The sequence below is a fragment of the Argentina anserina genome, chromosome 6, assembly GCF_933775445.1.
Source record: "Argentina anserina chromosome 6, drPotAnse1.1, whole genome shotgun sequence".
Taxonomy (NCBI): domain Eukaryota; kingdom Viridiplantae; phylum Streptophyta; class Magnoliopsida; order Rosales; family Rosaceae; genus Argentina; species Argentina anserina.
This window is the reverse complement of record NC_065877.1, coordinates 2551525-2568270: the sequence shown is the minus strand read 5'-3', so window position 1 is coordinate 2568270 and position 16746 is coordinate 2551525. Positions and strand designations below refer to the sequence as shown.

Here is a 16746-nt window from a genome sequence, read left to right as displayed (position 1 = left end):
GGTCTTTCTTTGGCTTTGTATTGTAGTAAACTAATAATAGTTTCAAGACACTGTTGGATTTGCCCCTAACTTTATTGGATTGTAATCACACTGCCATTTTCCATTTCTTCTATTTTTCTTTGACAAATAGGATTACATAATTGGCCCTAACTCAGCATTTTACCTAGATCGACCAATATGAGATAAATAGTCTTATTTGTGTTATTTAATACCTTTTTTATTGGTTAGCTTCAAATTTATTCCATTTTCAAGCTCTATAATTTGCTAAAATAAAGGAGAGACAAATAGAACGTAGGTAACTCAATTTGTTTGTTCGATATAGATTTATAAATGTATTTTTCCCCAATTTTTCAACTATTATTTCAACCATAACAATGGCCGATGGCTATTCAACATATTTATTCATTAAAGACGTCCGAAAGTCAAGTATCTCAACTTCTTTTTATTCCATAAAAATTTTACTTCTTCATTGACGGCTATTCCAATACTAGTTGTTTAAGGTCTTTTGTTTAATATTTATAATGCATGCAGTGATGTTTCTTAAAACACTTAAATGCATCATTAGGTCTCAATCTATAAATATTATAGTATGATCGCCGTTCTCAGCCATCAATGCAAATAAACAAAATTACGTGAGATAAATAGGAAGAAAATAGCAATTTTGTAATTATACGACCATTTAGTGGTGATGGGACATTCCAATTACGGTAAAATTCTACTAATTTGGAAATATAAATTTCTCGTATATTTGCTGTCAAAAAGCCAGCGGCAGACAATGGCTTCTCGCCGGGAGTTTGTCCGTTTGTGACGAGATTTAAATAAAGGAATTCTTGTTCCAAAAAGGGCACTTTAAATGACACGAATTCACATCTTTGCCACTGCGTACTTTAGCCGCCCAAGGCGTGGAAAATGACCAAAATAGCCTACCAGTCACGGGTGAGCACTCGAAAGGGACCCGACATGGGACTCGAAAATTCTCTAACTCACGTGCAGTCTGGTGCATGACCTTGTTTTCACCCCAGGGGTATTTCTATATTGTAGGAATATCTGATGGCCATTTTAGTCATTGTACTGTGGCTTGATTCAACATTGTGATAGGAAGATGACGTGTCGTCGTCAACCCGCTAATTGTAATTGGTGGGAGATATCGACTAGTGAAGATGGTTAGTCCAAAAAAGAGACTCTAGCTGAAGAGAAAAGCCAAATTTTTAAAGATTTTCGTCTGAAATTTTCCTTTCTGTTAATATTATCATCAATTTTATCATCTCCATCGTAATTTCAATAATGTTAATTTTAGGATGCGGTTATTAGTATCCCACTAATTATTTTGTTCACCCCACAAAGATTTTAATTACTGAAAAACTATATTACACAAGTGTAAAATGACTATTAAATATACTATTTTTTTAAAATACATAATCAATTAATTATATGTATACAAAAAAGACTTAATTTGTCATGAAATATTAATCTTTTCCACCCAATCTAAAAACATTTCTCTCTTATTCTTTGAAAATTTTCATCTTTGCTATTTGATATTCATTATTCAAATCATAAATCATTACTGTTAACTTAATATCATTTTTATAATACTTGGTGAATATCACAGATAAAAATTTTAACACCAAAATCAATCTTTTTTCATTGCTCAAAGTTGATCATCTATGATTTTTTTGGCATTTATATTAGATAAACACTTAAATTTTTTTAGAATAAATTAAAAATAACATATAACTAAGAAAGAAATATATGAATCAGATTATAATTCTATTTGAAAACTGTATCATTCATTTTATATTGCTGTAAATTAATTGAAAGATTGTCTCTAAAAATTATCTTTTTCAATTTGATATGTCATCTAAGGACAATTTTGAAAAAATAAGTTGGTGAAATGAGCAAATTTAATGTTAAATTTAAATGTGGGATGAAATGAGTAGAGATGTTAAACAAAGTATATAGTGGGGTGGCAATAACCGCATCCTAATTTTATTAGGTTGCATGTAAAGTGTATCAATTAAACAATAAACGATATTGTGCAGGATGGCGAGATTTCTTTACGATTTTGAAGTTTTTTTTATAAGAGACCATAGAGAACGTACAACTCAATGGTTGCATTTTTTTTAATCAAAGATTACTTCATTCACTTAAGAGGAAGTACAACGAGTTTGGGACAAAATCCAACATGAATGATTAGTCCGCCAAATTTTCAGGTGGGAAATATGTAAAGACATGACTAAGCTAAAGAAATAAAAACATGAAAGGATAAGAACAAAAAACACAAGAACATGACTAAAACCAACAGTGCAGTTTGAACTCAAGAATGAGATTTTCGGCAACAAAAGTCTTTTACCGAAACCTCTGATGATCCAAACTCGGAACTAGCTCAATCAAGAAAGGCGCAAGGAAGGACAAGGATAAACCACACAAAGTGGTACAAGCCGCGACCTCCAATGGAAAAGAGTGGTCGTCACAGTAGAATAAGTTGTTATATTGATTGTTATTGATTGGTTGAATTGATACAAGCTAAGCTATCTATTTATAGGACAAATTGGAGAATATTGTGTTGTTGTATAACACTAATCCTAATGATTAAATCTAGCTGTTAGCACTACCATGCTTATGCTTTACCAGCTCTTCAACACAGCCGTTCCAGCTCCTAACTCACGATAACACTCCCCCTCAAGTTGGCGCATACATATCAACCATGCCCAACTTGCTAAGTGAGTCATAAAAGACCTTCTTAGACACTCCTTTTGTGAGTATATCTGCAAGTTGCTCTTCTGTAGGAACAAACGGAAAACATATGATCTTAGCATCTAGCTTCTCCTTTATAAAGTGGCGATCAACCTCTACATGTTTTGTACGATCATGCTGCACAAGATTCTGTGAAATATCAATAGCTGCCTTGTTGTCACAGTACAACTGTATAGCACACTTAGGTTTAACACCCAAATCTTGTAGCAAATTCCTAAGCCATAACAACTCGCACACTCCCTGAGCCATACCTCTGTATTCTGTTTCAGCACTAGATCGAACTACCACATTTTGTTTCTTACTCCTCCACGTAACAAGATTACCTCCAACAAAGGTAAAGTACCCTGATGTGGACCTCCGATCTGTAATATTTCCAGCCCAGTCTGCATCTGTGAAGCCATAAATCTCAAGGATATTGTTGTGGTTAGAAAACATTACTCCTCTCCCTGAAGCTGACTTCAAGTACCTCAAAATCCTCACAACAGCATCCATGTGATCTACACTCGGATTATGCATGAACTGACTCACTACACTTACTGCATACGCAACATCTGGCCTGGTATGTGACAAATAAATCAGGCGTCCGACTAGCCTTTGATAACGAGTCTTGTCAATGGGCACTTGATCTGGGTACTCTGCTAACCGATGGTTCTGCTCAATAGGAGTATCAATTGGAGTGCAATCTAACATACCTGTCTCTGTTAGTAGATCAACGATGTACTTCCTTTGACACAGATAGATACCATCACTTCTTCGTGCTACCTCAATGCCCAAGAAGTACTTGAGTGTACCTAGGTCCTTCATCTCAAACTCTGTGGCTAGCTGCTTTTGTAATCTGTCCACCTCAATAGTATCATTACCAGTAACTACCATATCGTCAACATATATGATTAGGGCTGTTACATTCCCTTGTTGGTGTTTGAAAAATAATGTGTGGTCTGAATTACTCTGCATGCAGCCAATTTTCCTCATGAATTGTGAAAATCTTCCAAACCAAGCACGAGGAGACTGTTTAAGACCATACAAAGATTTTCTCAATTTGCATACAAAGTTGTCTGGAGAAGCTGCCACATAACCAGGAGGAAGATCCATATATACTTCCTCTGTAAGTTCTCCATGAAGGAATGCATTTTTAACATCAAACTGTTTAAGTGGCCAATTTAAGATAGCAGCAAAAGAGAGCAATACCCGAATAGTATTCATCTTTGCAACCGGTGCAAATGTCTCATCATAGTCTATGCCATATGTTTGGGTGAACCATTTTGCTACTAGGCGTGCTTTATATCGGCTTACTGATCCATCTGGATTATGTTTCACTATAAACACCCAACGACATCCCACGGTCTTCTTGCCATATGGTGGAGGTACAAGCTCCCAAGTGTTGTTCTTCTGTAATGCTTCCATCTCTTCCTCCATCGCTTTCATCCATTTTGTATCTCCCAATGCATCCTGCACTTTGTTAGGTATTGATACAGTAGAAATTTGATTCACAAATGATTCATATGACTTAGACAATCTTTTGGTAGACATAAAATTTGCCACAGGGTACTTAGCTTTAGCCTGAAGGGTAGGTTCATATTTTCTTGGTGACTGACCTCGATTAGACCTATTTGGCAAGACATATTTTCTATTATTAGCTTCACTAGTATTAGCCCCAATAGAATGACTAACCTCAGGTGAGTGATCTTCTGTACCAGGGGAACGTTGGTCAGGGGTATAAACAACAGTAGGGGAGACATGAGGGGCTTTTGTGCTGTCAGCTTCTGGTTCCTGAATCTCTGGAGTGACTTCACTGTCGGATTCATCCGGTGGTGCATGTGTAGCTGACACATTGGTAATCTCAATAGAACCTGTCACTATATCCACTGGCTTACTTGTCTCCCTCTCTCCAGGATACAGCGCTTAAAAATATGAATTCTCCCCCTGAAGAGCAGTATCAGAAGAGGCAAAATAGCTCATGTCCTCAAAGAAAGTAACATCCATAGTGACATAGTACTTCCTGATAGGTGGATGATAGCAGCGGTACCCTTTCTGATGTCCTCCATACCCAACGAACACACATTTAACTGCCCGGGCATCTAATTTAGACCGGTGATGTTTTGGAAGATGGACAAAAGCAACACAACCGAAAACACGGGCATGAAGATTATGAAAAGAGGGTAATGAGACATGAGATGCAAGCACCTCATATGGAACTTTCCCCTGAAGGACACGAGAGGGGAGACGATTAATGAGATGGGCGGAAGTGAGGACAGCATCACCCCAAAGGTACTTAGGCATATGGGCACTAAAAAGAATACACCGAGCCATATCAAGTAAATGCCGATTTTTTCTTTCAGAAACTCCATTCTGCTCAGGTGTGTAAGGACACGTTGTTTGATGAACAATTCCGTGTGTGTTAAATAACTCCTGAAAGACATGATTCACATATTCCCCCCCCCATTGTCAGAACGAAGAACTCTAATTGTGGCATTATACTGTGTTTGAACATTGGTATAGAAGGCTTGAAAAGCCGGAAAAACTTCATCTTTAGTTTTGAGGAGAACAATCCACGAAAGACGGGTGCAATCATCAATAAATGACACATAATACCGCATCCCTGACACAGTAAACTCTTTGAAGGGCCCCCAAACATCAGAATGAATTAATTCAAAAGGAAGAATACATTTATTAGAATGACTAGGGGAATAAGTAGAACGATAACTCTTACCCAAAACACATGTCTCACAACGTAAAGAAGACGCATCGACACTAATAAACAAAGTAGGCATGGATTGTTTCATAACACTAAAAGATGGATGCCCTAAGCGACGATGCCATAACCAAACTTCACTTAACTTGTCAGAAGTGGAGATTAAAGCGGTTCGAGATGGTGCCCCTGGTTTTTCCCCCGCATATGTCTGATCCAGATGAAACAACCTGCCCCTCAGATACCCCCGACCAATTAACTCCCCGGTGAGAAGATCCTGAAAGATCGCATACATAGGAAAAAATGTCACAGAACATTTAGCGTCAGTGTTCAATTGAGGAACAGATATCAAATGATGAGATAAAGCAGGGACATATAGCACATTATGAAGCTCTATTGTGGGAGTAAGACGAACCGATCCTTTCCCTATGACGGGAAAGGCTTCACCATTAGCATTAGTAACATATGGTACTGGTGGAGGAGATAATATGGAAAAATAAGATTTGTCATAAGTCATATGATCAGACGCACCAGAATCAATAATCCATGTATCAAAACCAACAAAGTTAGAAATATTTAAAGCCATACCAATTTTACCACGACCAGCGATGGATGCAGTAGGCACTACTCCTCCGGTTGTATGATGATCATGTCCAACCACATCATAGATATCTGGTTCTTGTATGAATTGAATAGCTGCTTTCGCCTTGGGACGATAATTGGATTTCTTAGGCCTAAGGTGTGGATACAGCTTCCAATAGGTCGCACGAGCATGGTTAGTATCATGACAATAAGAGCAAGGAGGACGGGGCTGATTCCCGAAGCCGGGTGGTGGTCCTTGCTGATGAAGTGGAGCGGAAGGTGCCTGCTGAAGGGGCGGTGCTGGAGATCTAGCACGAACAATAAGGCTGGAAACTTCAACGTGTGTCTGATGAAGACTCTCCTGTTGAGACTCATCCTTTCGGATATATGTGAAAGCTGCAATCAGGCTAGGGGGTTCGGTCTTTCTAAGTAATTCCCCTTTTGCAGTGTTATGTTTTGCATCAAGACCTTTCAGGAAATGATGAACACGCTCAAGCTCATTTTCTTGTTGGTACCAGACAATATCCTCTGGATTCTTGATCATGCAAGGACGTTTCACATCAATCTCAGCCCAAATATTTTTTAGTTTGGTGAAATATTGCGCCACCGATTGTCCATCCTGTTGCATCGCCAAAGCTGTGCACATTAACTCATGAACCTGTATAAAATCAGAGTCATTAGTATATAAGCCTTCGAGTGTCCTCCATATCGCCTGCGCAGTGTCACATGACTCTACCAGATCAACTATTTCTTCATTCATAGCTTTCCACAAGACAGACATGACAAGACCATCATCGTCGTCCCACTTAGTGTAGGCAACAATATCATCTGCACTTGGAGCTGTAGTTACTCCGGTTACATGCCCCATCTTGTTCATTCCTCGAAGATGAGCTGCCATAATTCTCTTCCATTTACGGAAATTGGTCTCATTGAGTTTAGTTCCTCCAAATGAACCACTGTCAGAACTTTTAACAGAGACTTCAAAGTTCGAAACATCATTGTTCCGAAAACTCTCAACGTCATCTCCGAAAACCATTTGAAAAAAAGAGAAATCAAAGATCAGAGATTATACAGCGGAAACACCAAAAAAAGAACAAAGATATGAACCAATCCAATTTGGGCCGGGGCGGGTCGGATCAAATCGGATCCGGGTCAAATCTGTCCGGGTCGGGTCGGCTATGATCGGGCCGGGTCAAAAAGTTTCTGGGCCGGGGCGGGTTGAAAAAGACCCGGGTGGTATTTAGGTTTGAATCACCGAAACAATCCCAAACCTCTCCGAAAAATTTTCCAAACTCCTCTTGCTTCTGCCTTTGCCCAATTCGATCGGATGGAGAGCTCGGGCCGGTGAGGTGGAGCCGGAAATTGGTGCGGTGGAGAGCTTGATGCGGGCCGGTGATGTAGCGCTTGGAGGCGGAGGCAGAGGACGAAGCGGCGCTGGAGGCAGAGAGTGACGAGCAGTTGGACGCGCCACAGAGTGCCGACGTCGTCGGATGATTCCGACGAGGATAGAGGAGGGCGCTGCTGCAAGAACACTGCCGGTTCTAAAAGGTAAGAATATGAACCCAAAAATCAGAAAATAGAAAAGATTGGCTCTGATGCCAAGTAGAATAAGTTGCTATATTGATTGTTATTAATTGGTTGAATTGATACAAGCTAAGCTATCTATTTATAAGACAGATCGGAGAATATTGTGTTGTTGTATAGCACTAATCCTAATGATTAAATCTAGCTGTTAGCACTACCATGCTTATGCTTTACCAGCTCTTCAACACAACTGTTCCAGCTCCTAACTCACGATAACAGTCACCGAGCCCCCAAAGCAACTAGAACGCCCACCACTTCCAACAACAGAAGCGCGGAAGACACGGAGACGAACTCCAAGCAAAACACCCAAGGAGAACCCCGAATGCGATTACTCAACCTGCAAGGAAAAACAAGAAAGCCAAAGTAGCCTCCTTCAAAAACCCATCTCAAGACAAGCCACTATCAACCACCATCAAACAAACCCAAACCACCACAAGAAAGCCAAAGTAGCCTCCTTCCAAAACCCATCTCAAGACAAGCCACTATCAACCACCATCAAACAAACCCAAACCACCACCGTCAAGCCAAGATCAGATACAGCCGCCGCCTGTGTGTCTCCGGAAGATGCACACAAATCAGATCAACCAGATCTGCAATCCCATCAACAGAATCGGAACGGAACCGTGACTCATTGGTTGCATTGAATTATTTTTTCATTGTGCGAAGAGAAATGATGTTTCGTTAGAAAGTTGAAGCCTAGCTAGTAGCTATGTATGAGATAATTTGAAATGTTGCAATTTGACACAATAATTGAAATTCGGCAATCCATTCCTAATGTTTGAAGTAGTCAATGAGCTATATCTAGGGTAGGCAAAGGAAATATTCTCCTATTTGTGAAATGACCTAGCTAGCAGGCAATCCTTGATATATATTATGAAGAGCCGATCGACCGACATAAAATTTATTAGAATTTTTGGAGGCCTTGTTTTCTATCAATTCACACATAGTTTCTGTAATTTAGGAGTGCATCATGTATATATTATCTCTCTTTTAGATCTAATAAATTTAGAATAGGATCATCCTTTTAATCCTTTACAGTTACGAAAAACTTGAGATTCCATTCATAGTTACGAAAAACTACTATAGAATTGAATAGATCTCAGTGTATCTACATTTCAAAACTTGAAAGATGCATGTGAGTCTCGATTTGTGATACGTACAGCACGTAGAGATTAGTACACAGTCTGGAAATCAAGGCTCGAGGGAGCAGGTCATATGATAAAAGTCTGCATTTGCTTCTGTATATTACTTTTGCTTCATATTTAGGGTTCCACAGGTCTGCATGCATGTCAATATTATAGGCAGTACGTTTCAGCAGTTCGTTTTACCATCGTACTGAATAGGTATTACTATTCGATCACTTTGATTTTTTCTGCTTGTTTCTTTGTGTTGTGAATCCACTGTTATGAAACAAAGTTCACAAAATCCTTCGATTGATATAATTCCTATTTGCATGAGTTAGTTGATATGTATATCCTGTGCTGGCTGTGCATACATGAATGCATGTCGCTAGCTAGCTAGCTACATGTGTTTGTCGTTAACCTAATTGGCTAATTATAACGTAGTTTGATCTTCTATTTGTCGTACGCGCATATATTTGTAATCTAATATATAATCTGGTTGAGAGAGAGAGAGAGAGGGAGAGAGAGAGAGTTAATTAATCATGTCGTAATATCGATATTGATTAAGTTAATTTATTTGATACGTACTTAGTGCTGGTTTTCTATATATGATAGGTAATGAACTAATGATTCAAAAAGGAAATTAACGCAGTCGACCCAAGAAAATGAAATGGTACCTATCAAGTACCAACTGATATACACAGAAAGAAAACAAGGGCAATGATCGAGGGATTAATCATGCCTTATACTTTTGTCTTTTGAGCTCCATCGATCATCCTTCATGTCAAGATTGTTCATCATCAACAATCATTTAAACAAAAGGGTTGAATATATATAGTACGGACGTAATTTTACCAAAGATGAAATGTGAAAAGATCCATACATGTCGATCGTTAACTAAACTACTAAATACTAATCCATCAGCACTCCTAGTCAGTACCAACCATTTGATCAATTAGTCGCTGCTTCAGAAGTTTCAAGCTAGATCGAATGGATCTGTAATTCGAGATATGCACAAGACTGACAAGATCATCATCAATAGTAAATACACTAGTCATGTAGGAACTGGGGATCGATCGATGAGGCTTTGACTGGATATCTAGCTAGCTAGCTAAGCATTAAACTTTTTCCCACACAAAGTAAAAATCGATCTCCTTTTTTCTGGCCTTTTTTTCTTTTCTGGTATGGGGATCGACAATGTAGTTGCAAAGCTACTTTCAAAACAGACTACTAGATTTTGTTGTCTCACTATAAGATGATCGAATTACAAAGTAGAAAAAGTTTAATTCAAAGATAAGGAGGAAACAGTTTGATTTCGACCATTCATAAATAATTATGTGTACTGTTAATAACTAGTAATCACTTCTTAGTTTTTGTCTCAAACAATAACAAGATCAAGATCGTATATCAATCAACACACTACCGTATCCTGTCCATGTACGTACTATATATAAAATAGCATATACGATACTGTAAATTATCTCGAATAGAATGTTTGACTAGTACTACAAGTTCATCTGTTAGTGGAGATAAAAGAAAGATGTGACAAGGTTTTGGATTTTTGGAATCATCACACACTCGATCACATGTTGCCTGCCGGATCGGTATTACTTAAGAAATTCAGTACACAAATGATAATAGTTAAGAAATTCAGATAAGGTCACTTGTGAATCTCCTGATTCGCAAATCCCACAAGCATATGATAATATTATGATACCTTCGAATTCGTATTGTCAAGTTTCAACTCAAATGTTGACAAATTTGTTCATTTTCCTCAATCATAAATTCAACTAAAAAAACTGGATTTGATTTTGGTTTTGGCGCCCATATATTTTGGATTTGTACATTTACATGATTGCAGGGAAAAGGGCACTTCATCCTTCACTTTCTTAAAAGAAACTACAAAAGAGAATGGGGTTTGTGGACCAACTGAAGCTGGTTTGCTAATTAATCAGTCATGAACAGCCTCCTGTGATCGAGTCTATCTTGTAGTTCTACATTTTTTTTGTTCTTTTTTCTTTTCTTTTTTGCCTGATTGTCATGAACGTACGTACATTGGATATGAGTACAGTCCGATTACTTATTATATATGGCCTCAAATATGAAGGCACGAAAGGAAACAGGCACTCAGGATAGTTAACTTGTTTCTGGAACAAGTTGAACTCCCGAAAGAGTGATTCCCATTTCTAAACTTGGGAGATTCATGTATGAATTTGTGATTCATATTTTTAAAATAAGATCTTTTGTGCAGTTGTGCCTTTCCAATGCACTATTTGATGAGCTTTTATCAGGCCAGTGAGAATAGCTTGAGTAACCTCAGGCAGCTCAACCATGTCTCTTATAATAGCAATTGGCCCAACAGATCAACCAAGCAATGTATTGGCAGGCCCAGTTTCTCTCACCAAATGGACAGTACATCTTTACATGCAACTTAAATGAACCTCACACGAGGAGCGAACATCCGTACTACATAAACATCACCATATATATCCTTGTAGAGAACGTTCTGAATAATAGCAAGGGTCATCTAACCAAACAATATCAATATTAGACTTACAAGGAAAGTGAGCTAATCTATCCGCCACACCATTTGCTCTACGGAAGATATGTCGAATTTTAACTGATCTAAAAACAGAAAAATAATGCTCACTGTCATCTAGAATATGACTCACCTCCGAAAAATTCACCTCTGAACTAGCAAGGGCAACAATCAGGATGGCTGAATCGCTTTCAATGTCAATCTCAGACCAACCTTGGTGAATCCCAAGACGTAAGCCAGCTCTACACACCTCCACTTCCAAACTAAGAACCGAGTGCCATCTTTACATGCAACTTATGCTTCATAATGTCTAGGAAGAAAGATGCCAAAGCAAGTTACTGAGCTTCGTTATGACTTCCAAGAATGATGTAAATAAAAACCAACGTAACGATGACATTACGAGATATTCTTTCTGCTAATATGAATGTGATAATAGCTTTCTATCAGCACTTGATCGGTAGCAACTAGCAAGTAAGCACAAAGGGCATCCAAACGAGCACGGGAAAATAGTATAGGTAGTTTAAGCAAAGAGATGATATGATATGATAAGATAGTATACCATAAAACCAATAATATGATCCAGTACAAAGAAGAAGAGTCTCAAAATAAGAAGAGGCTGTAGTTACCTGAGACCGCATTACTTGTACAGTATAAACTATTTAACTTGCTACATAACTAAAACAGATGCTTCTTCTCGGTATTCCCTCTATCACTGAACTAATTTTGACAGTTTCTAACATGAACATCTATACTTACCCTAATGCGATCGGGAAAGACTTGCAATTACTGATTTGACAGCGTCGAATTCCACTTTTCAAGTCGAACAAAAAGATTTAGTCTTATGGGGAAGCTTCATGATGACACAAGTCTTCAAAGATCCTCTAGTAGCTAGTGAGCCACTTATCTGCCATTTGATCGAGAGGCTTCCTAACTGTATCTTCTGTACCATTGCAAGCTTCATTGACTTCCATTTCTTCCCTTGAAGTCACAATTTCACCAACAGTATCAGGAGGGCTCGAAGTTGCTTCGCCTCTGCTACTAACCTTGCGGGACATCCTTCTCGAACGTGACAATGAGTCTTCTCTCATACCAACAACTTTCTTTTGTCTAGTTTTAATACTCAAGTAGCCATTTGCAAGAGCTTCCATGGCTTTAGTGGTTAGTGGTCGGGTCCTGGTGCTTTGCCTCCTAGAACTCATGTTAGAGGTTCCCACAGAATCATCAACAGGCTTTGTTCCACCAGACGAAAGGCCTGAACTATCTGCATTTGTCTCATGGATGAACTCATCATATGTGTCACCACCTGTTCTGTCCGCCAAATCCTGAGGTTGGCACATTGATGTGTGGGCTTGAGAAGTCTGCGCACCAGAACTATCACCACTGCGAGTTCCCAAACTGCCCTCCTCTTCTAAACTACCATCAGCCTCAGAACTACTAGATAATTCATTCTGTTTAGGACCAACTAGATCAACAACAAGCGTCCCTGAATTTAGATCAGTCAATGTTCCATGGAGTCCCACTTGTTCCGACTCCAACCCTTGCGAGCAGTTTTCAATAAGGCTACCTGTCTCTGCCTTAACACAAGCAGTTAATTTTCGCCGTTTGATAAGAGGGCCTATGGAATCAGAATGGCTAGATTTTGCTCTCCGACTGAATTTGCTCAATGCACTCCCCTTTGGCTGCTTGTCATCAGACATGCTAGTTTTCTGATCCTGATTGTCCTCCACTTTTTCTGTAGTAACAGATGTATCCTCCTGGCACTCGATGGTGAAGTTATTCGCTTCAGCATCCAGTAAACTATCAGTAGCATCAGGCTTACCCTTTTGCAGTAAATCCTCAGAGGAGGTTGCTTCAGTTTCCCAGGAAGTACGTTTCGACTTGAGTGCACATGTTTCTACAGCTGGCAAGCATCTTATCTCTCTCACTGATGATGATTTTCCTCCAAAGACTAGACTGGTATCAACAACGGTGAACCTCTTCAGATCACCACCACTGCCACCATTGTTGGCCTTATTCTTTTTTAATGGCATCTCACCTCTTTGAGTAATACCATTTCGGTACTCATTCGGTTTAAACTCTAATAATTCCCCTTCACTCTCCGATGAGCTATCTGATTGTTCGTTAGTAGTCTCCAGTTCAACTGGTAAGTCTCTCAGTTCCATTATGCCACGCGATTTTGCTCCATGGACCAAACTGGTATCAACAACGGTGAACTTCATATGGTTTGAGTTGCTTGTAGAGACTCGGGGTTTGAGATAGCAAGGTCGTTGAAAAGAAGACATATCTTCCTGGTCTGACATCGCCTCAGGAGACCACCCACCTTCATTCCCAACAGGATCTTTCTCAGCATCCAGCTGAATGAGTTTTGGTTCCGATGTCACTTTGTTCAAAACATCACTAACAGAATCCAAATAATGCTCACCCTTTGTCAGCTTTCTTTTAGAGTACTTCTTTATCCCAGGCATAAGAAAAACCAAATAATGTCCGGAACTGACATAACCTCGATCCCTGGGTTGCTCAGAGTGCCATCCATTTGCCAGCAGTCGAGGCCAGACAGCCTCCCAAAAAATATCAGTACATCGAGCTTTGCTCAACCGCACTCCTCCAGTCAAAAGCTTCATTAGTTCATTAAATGTAAGAGAAGCAAAAGCTTTACCATTTGGTACTCTTGAAGCTGGAACTGGAGCCTCTTGATTATTCTTCCCAGGCTCTATGGGAAAGCCTGTGAGGTCTTCTCCCCGTTTCCCAATTCCTACAGCTTCCACAAGTACAGGAATGCCAACCGTAGACTTCAAAGAGGAGACATATTCTTCTAGTGATGTTCTTCCTTCTGCAAAGGACCTATAGCCCTGATTACAGATCAGATGGGAAACGACAGTGAGAGACTTAATACATTTAGAAAACTCTGTACAATGTCTGTATTCAATATCTGGGGGAACCACATTTGCAACAAAAGCTGATTACATTTGACAGATCACAACCGAGTAGCTGAAGAAATTTCCAACAAATACAATTTAGTAAGACCCCTAGACAGCGATTCTGGATTATGTTGGTGAACATTAAGGGAAAAATGGAGTGGCAAAACCATTGGCGTACACAAGTAACACAACGCTATTCACAAATGGTGAGTATGATTATTCTGACATATATATCACAGGAAAGATATTACACATTTTATTTCAACTAGCCTATAAGCACTGCATTTTTCTTTATCATATTCAAGAATAAGAAACAGAAGGTTGGACAATGATAAATTAGAAAGTACCTCCAACAAAGTGGTTTGTGATTCCTCTCGGACATGAGGAACCAAACGAGAAAACAATTCTCGTTGCCTCCACCCTGTAAATATTTTCTCACCAATAATGCATTTCTTTCTCCGACCTTTCTGACAATCTGACCATCTGTAGTATTCATCAGACCTATAAAATATTCCATAGTAAAATGACATAATTTCTCCTGTGCTCTTGCGCTCCATGAATCTCTTTATCTGATTGAAATTCTTCCCAAAAATGTATAAGCCAAGAAGAAAACTATCAGCTTCAGCATCACTCCAGAGTTTCCTAGATGAATCGGGAACTGGAAAACAGCTTTCGCTTTTAAGCATCTGATGCAATTGCCTTTCTTTCAGCATTAATGTTCTTAAACTTGTTGGTCTTGGATCTTCTCCCTGGCCCAATCCAAACTCCATGTGATCAGCATTGAGTTCTGAACTTCTCTTCCTTGATCTCTTATGATACTTTCTTTTCTTTCTAGCTTCCAGAGACTTCTTTACATTAACTGCATCATCAGGGTTTCTTGGAGAATCCAACCCTTCAGCTTCAGTGTTTTTCAGTTCTTTGACCCACGCAATTGGGATGGGTAATCCCACAAGAAAGGAATGATAATCATTGGCAATTTTTGAATCAGCAGGATTAGTCAAAAGCTTCAGCCGCTCAGATTTCATTGTCTCCTCAGTCATAAAAGGAATTTCAACCTGATACTTGCCACCAACTCGGGGAATGATATGGTGTTCTCCAAACACATTGCTTGTAGGAGTATCTGAATGAATCAGATCTGCGATAGGTGCAACTTTCAAGAAATCACCCACAATATCTGACTCAGCTGCTTCCATCTGCCAAAGAATATAGAAACAAAGGTACAACCATCAAGAAATGCAAATGCCACTAAACCTGTACTCCTTCACCCTAGAGGCTATCTTGCAAATTATAACTTATGCAACTCTATGTATCAACACAGTTAGAAGTTTTTTTTATTCATTGAGATAATTTATACATTATTGCAATGGTATGTCCCAACCCGTAATCTGCACAACCAGAAAATCACCAGATTTTGTTGAGAACAAACTCAATGAAGATACAGACTTTTATCAACTAATGTACACCAATAATAACTACATCTACAAGATCTATCCCTGGACAAGGAAAAATCTGCACGACTTAATAATTTCTGTTGAAATCTTACACAATTCTGACAAAGATAGAATCAAATTCCTCTCACAATTCATAGAAGCAAAACAAATATTCGAGAAGAGATATATCTTGATCGATGACCCACTGAAACTCAGAAACTGCATGCAAATCTAAGAACCCATTAATTATCCATTCTCAAATAACTGGAAACTCCAACCTTGACTCTAAGCCAGAAAGCACAACGCATCTGAAACACTATCAGAGGATTTCACTACCTCAAAACCAAAATTTATAACTGAACCTGATCCATATTCCTATAAGATACACCACACGAAACCCCCATTCATCATGTCAAAGCAATAAACAAGACGCTATGTTACAAAACAAAAGCCAACGAAATATCTGAAACCAAACGTTGAATACAGTCTCAATAGCTCAGAGAAGTTAATATGCCACCGCAGAAACACAAAACCAAACCAACAGACAAGTTTGTGGGATCGAAACCAAACCAAACCAAACCACAACTCAAACCCGACTTGTACCTAAAACCCAATACTTGGATTCCAACATCTTATAAGTCATAACAACCACCAAAATTAAGCTCATATCAAACAGCAGAACAACTCAAACAATATCAACAATGCAAACAGCTGCTTTACAATGATATCAAGCACAGAACATAAACATAAATTCAGTAATGAACTAACCTCCATTAAAGAGCACGATAAAAGTCGAGAACCCACGTGAAAGGTTAAGCCTGGGCAAATGGGTTTTCGTGTTAGGCTTTGATTCACATCAATTATCAAGCTTTACTATATATGAGATAGAACCACATAGAAACCAAAGTACAAGGCTACAAGCAATAAATAATACCACGAACAAAACAAAGCAGTAAACATAAACGAAGCATAAGCAGATATGGAGAGAAAGATATATAAGAGTATATTATATACCTGGTTTCAAGAGAGTTGAGCTCTCGTCAAATCACGAGGTTAAGAGAAGGAAGGGGGAGATAGATAGACAGAGGGAAGACGAGAGGAGAGGGAAGGTGAAAATCAAAGAGTGTGT

The 16746-nt window shown here is 38.9% G+C and overlaps 1 protein-coding gene across 1 annotated transcript; it reads right to left on the bottom strand.

Annotated features, from left to right (window-relative positions):
* Window positions 1–11805: 11805 nt before the first annotated feature.
* On the bottom strand, window positions 11806–16746 carry LOC126798981 (uncharacterized). The gene is made up of 4 exons (XM_050526084.1): window positions 16632–16746; window positions 16386–16435; window positions 14535–15380; window positions 11806–14118 (listed from the first exon to the last, which is right to left on the bottom strand). The coding sequence occupies exons 2-4, from the start codon at window positions 16389–16391 to the stop codon at window positions 12151–12153; spliced, it is 2820 nt and encodes a 939-aa protein (XP_050382041.1). The 5' UTR covers window positions 16392–16435; window positions 16632–16746; the 3' UTR covers window positions 11806–12150.

Excerpts from the sequence above, each read along its gene's own strand:
- LOC126798981 (XM_050526084.1), bottom strand. Across the intron at positions 14,119-14,534 it reads CACAAACCACTTTGTTGGAG|GGCTATAGGTCCTTTGCAGA; the intron begins GTACTTTCTAAT and ends ATCTGTAATCAG.